The sequence below is a fragment of the Arachis ipaensis genome, chromosome B08 (genome assembly GCF_000816755.2).
Source record: "Arachis ipaensis cultivar K30076 chromosome B08, Araip1.1, whole genome shotgun sequence".
Classification (NCBI taxonomy): Eukaryota; Viridiplantae; Streptophyta; class Magnoliopsida; order Fabales; family Fabaceae; genus Arachis; species Arachis ipaensis.
In genome coordinates, this window is record NC_029792.2 from 125,725,143 (window position 1) to 125,726,924 (window position 1,782).

At 35.7% G+C, this 1,782-nt stretch overlaps 1 protein-coding gene across 1 annotated transcript; it reads left to right on the plus strand.

Annotated features, from left to right (window-relative positions):
* LOC110265786 (ABC transporter G family member 39-like) lies at positions 372 to 1,405 on the plus strand. The gene is made up of 3 exons (XM_021109037.1): positions 372 to 500; positions 594 to 926; positions 1,044 to 1,405. The coding sequence occupies exons 1-3, from the start codon at positions 492 to 494 to the stop codon at positions 1,137 to 1,139; spliced, it is 438 nt and encodes a 145-aa protein (XP_020964696.1). The 5' UTR covers positions 372 to 491; the 3' UTR covers positions 1,140 to 1,405.

Consider the following 1,782-nt stretch of genomic DNA (forward strand, 5'->3'; position numbering starts at 1 on the left):
CCGTGGTTGCACTACAAGAAAATATAGCGACCGATATAGAATTTCTAGGACCAAATCAATATGGTCGCTAAATTACATTCAGCGACCGATTTTAGCGACCAATAATGTCTTTGGAACTGTTGGTCACAAAGGCGGTCACTATTTTTATTTTAACGACCGATTTTGCAACTGATAGTGAAAAATAGGGTGAACAACTGTTTGGTCACTAATTTAGCCGCTAAATTACTGGTTGCTAAATCGATTGCTAATTGTTAATTTAGTGAGTCATTTTAGTGACTAATATAATCAGCCACTAATAGCCACCAAATTAGCAACCGACTAATTTTATACAACTAGAATATGCTCATTTTTTATGTATATTTTTTCATGCGGAAAATTCAAGAGCAGCAGAAGATGCTGTTGTGGAGTCAAGCCATGGAAAGTAAAAGGGAACGGTTCTTCCCTTTGAACCATATGCTATCACCTTCGATGAAGTCATATACTCTGTTGACATGCTACAGGTAAGTCACATTTCACTAACATTGTTTTTATATTTAGTTACTTTTCTTTATCAAAAAGCAAATGAAATCATTACTCTTGATTTCAACTTTCAGAAAATGAAAGAACAAGGTGTACAAGAGGACAAGTTGATGCTTCTGAAGGGTGTTAGTGGTGCATTCAGGCCTGGTGTTCTCACTGCTCTTATGGGTGTAAGTGGAGCCGGTAAAACTACCTTGATGGATGTTCTTGCTGGTAGAAAAACCAGTGGATATATTGAAGGAAGCATAAAAGTTTCTAGATACCCTAAGAAGCAAGAAACATTCGCTCGAGTCTCGGATTACTGTGAACAGAATGATATGCATTCACCTCACGTTACAGTCTATGAGTCCTTGCTCTACTCCGCATGGCTTCGTTTATCTTCAAGTGTTGATTCCAAAACTAGAAAGGTTTGTAACTGCGGCATAATACACCACTATGGCTAAAATCTAAGATGTTTATTATGACAAACTAGTTATCATATTTTAGATACTAATTGCTTAAAACTTTTTAGCAAATGGTTACAGATGTTCATTGAGGAAGTCATGGAACTTGTGGAGCTAACCCCATTGAGGAAAACAGGTGTAGTGTGTTTTTACTTTTTGTTATTATATCTTACGTGATACAACTTTAGATGAAGTCATGCATATGCTAAAATTTTTCATTGAGATCTGATATATAATTTGCCTTTAACCTGGAACTATCATTTTCATTGCTGTTTTATTTTCCTATGCAGTGTGTTCATAACGGAAGGTGATCCCCATCCAGGGGCAGCAAGAGGTCGTATGTCATTTCAAAGTTTTAATCCTTCTGTTGATGTGAGTGTGAATGATCAATAGTTTCAAAGCTTTTTTCGTGTTCTCAATATTGTGCTCTTTCTTGTGATCATGTTTTAATGACAAAGCAATGCCTCTGTAGAATTTAAATGAGGAAGAAGCTAAACTTCAGCAGCCAGTTGCTGAAACTAATATTTCTAGAAGAGGAGTGCTAGGGGCAGTAACTTTTGTGATTTGTAGCTATCAAATAGTCATCAATGATGATTTTAATGGTGTGAGATTGGTGTGAGATTTCATCCAATGACTCATTTTTTTTTACTAGTTACATGCTGGCTAGAATTTGAAAAAATTGTTGGCCTCGTAGACTTTTCCTTTCTAAAAATCAAAGTGGAAATGAGTCTTTTAGGTGGGTTTATTTGTCTAAACTTCCAAGTTTTTTTTTTAATTTATTTCCCTTTTTTTCCCTTGCAGCTGAGGTAATGCTACTATA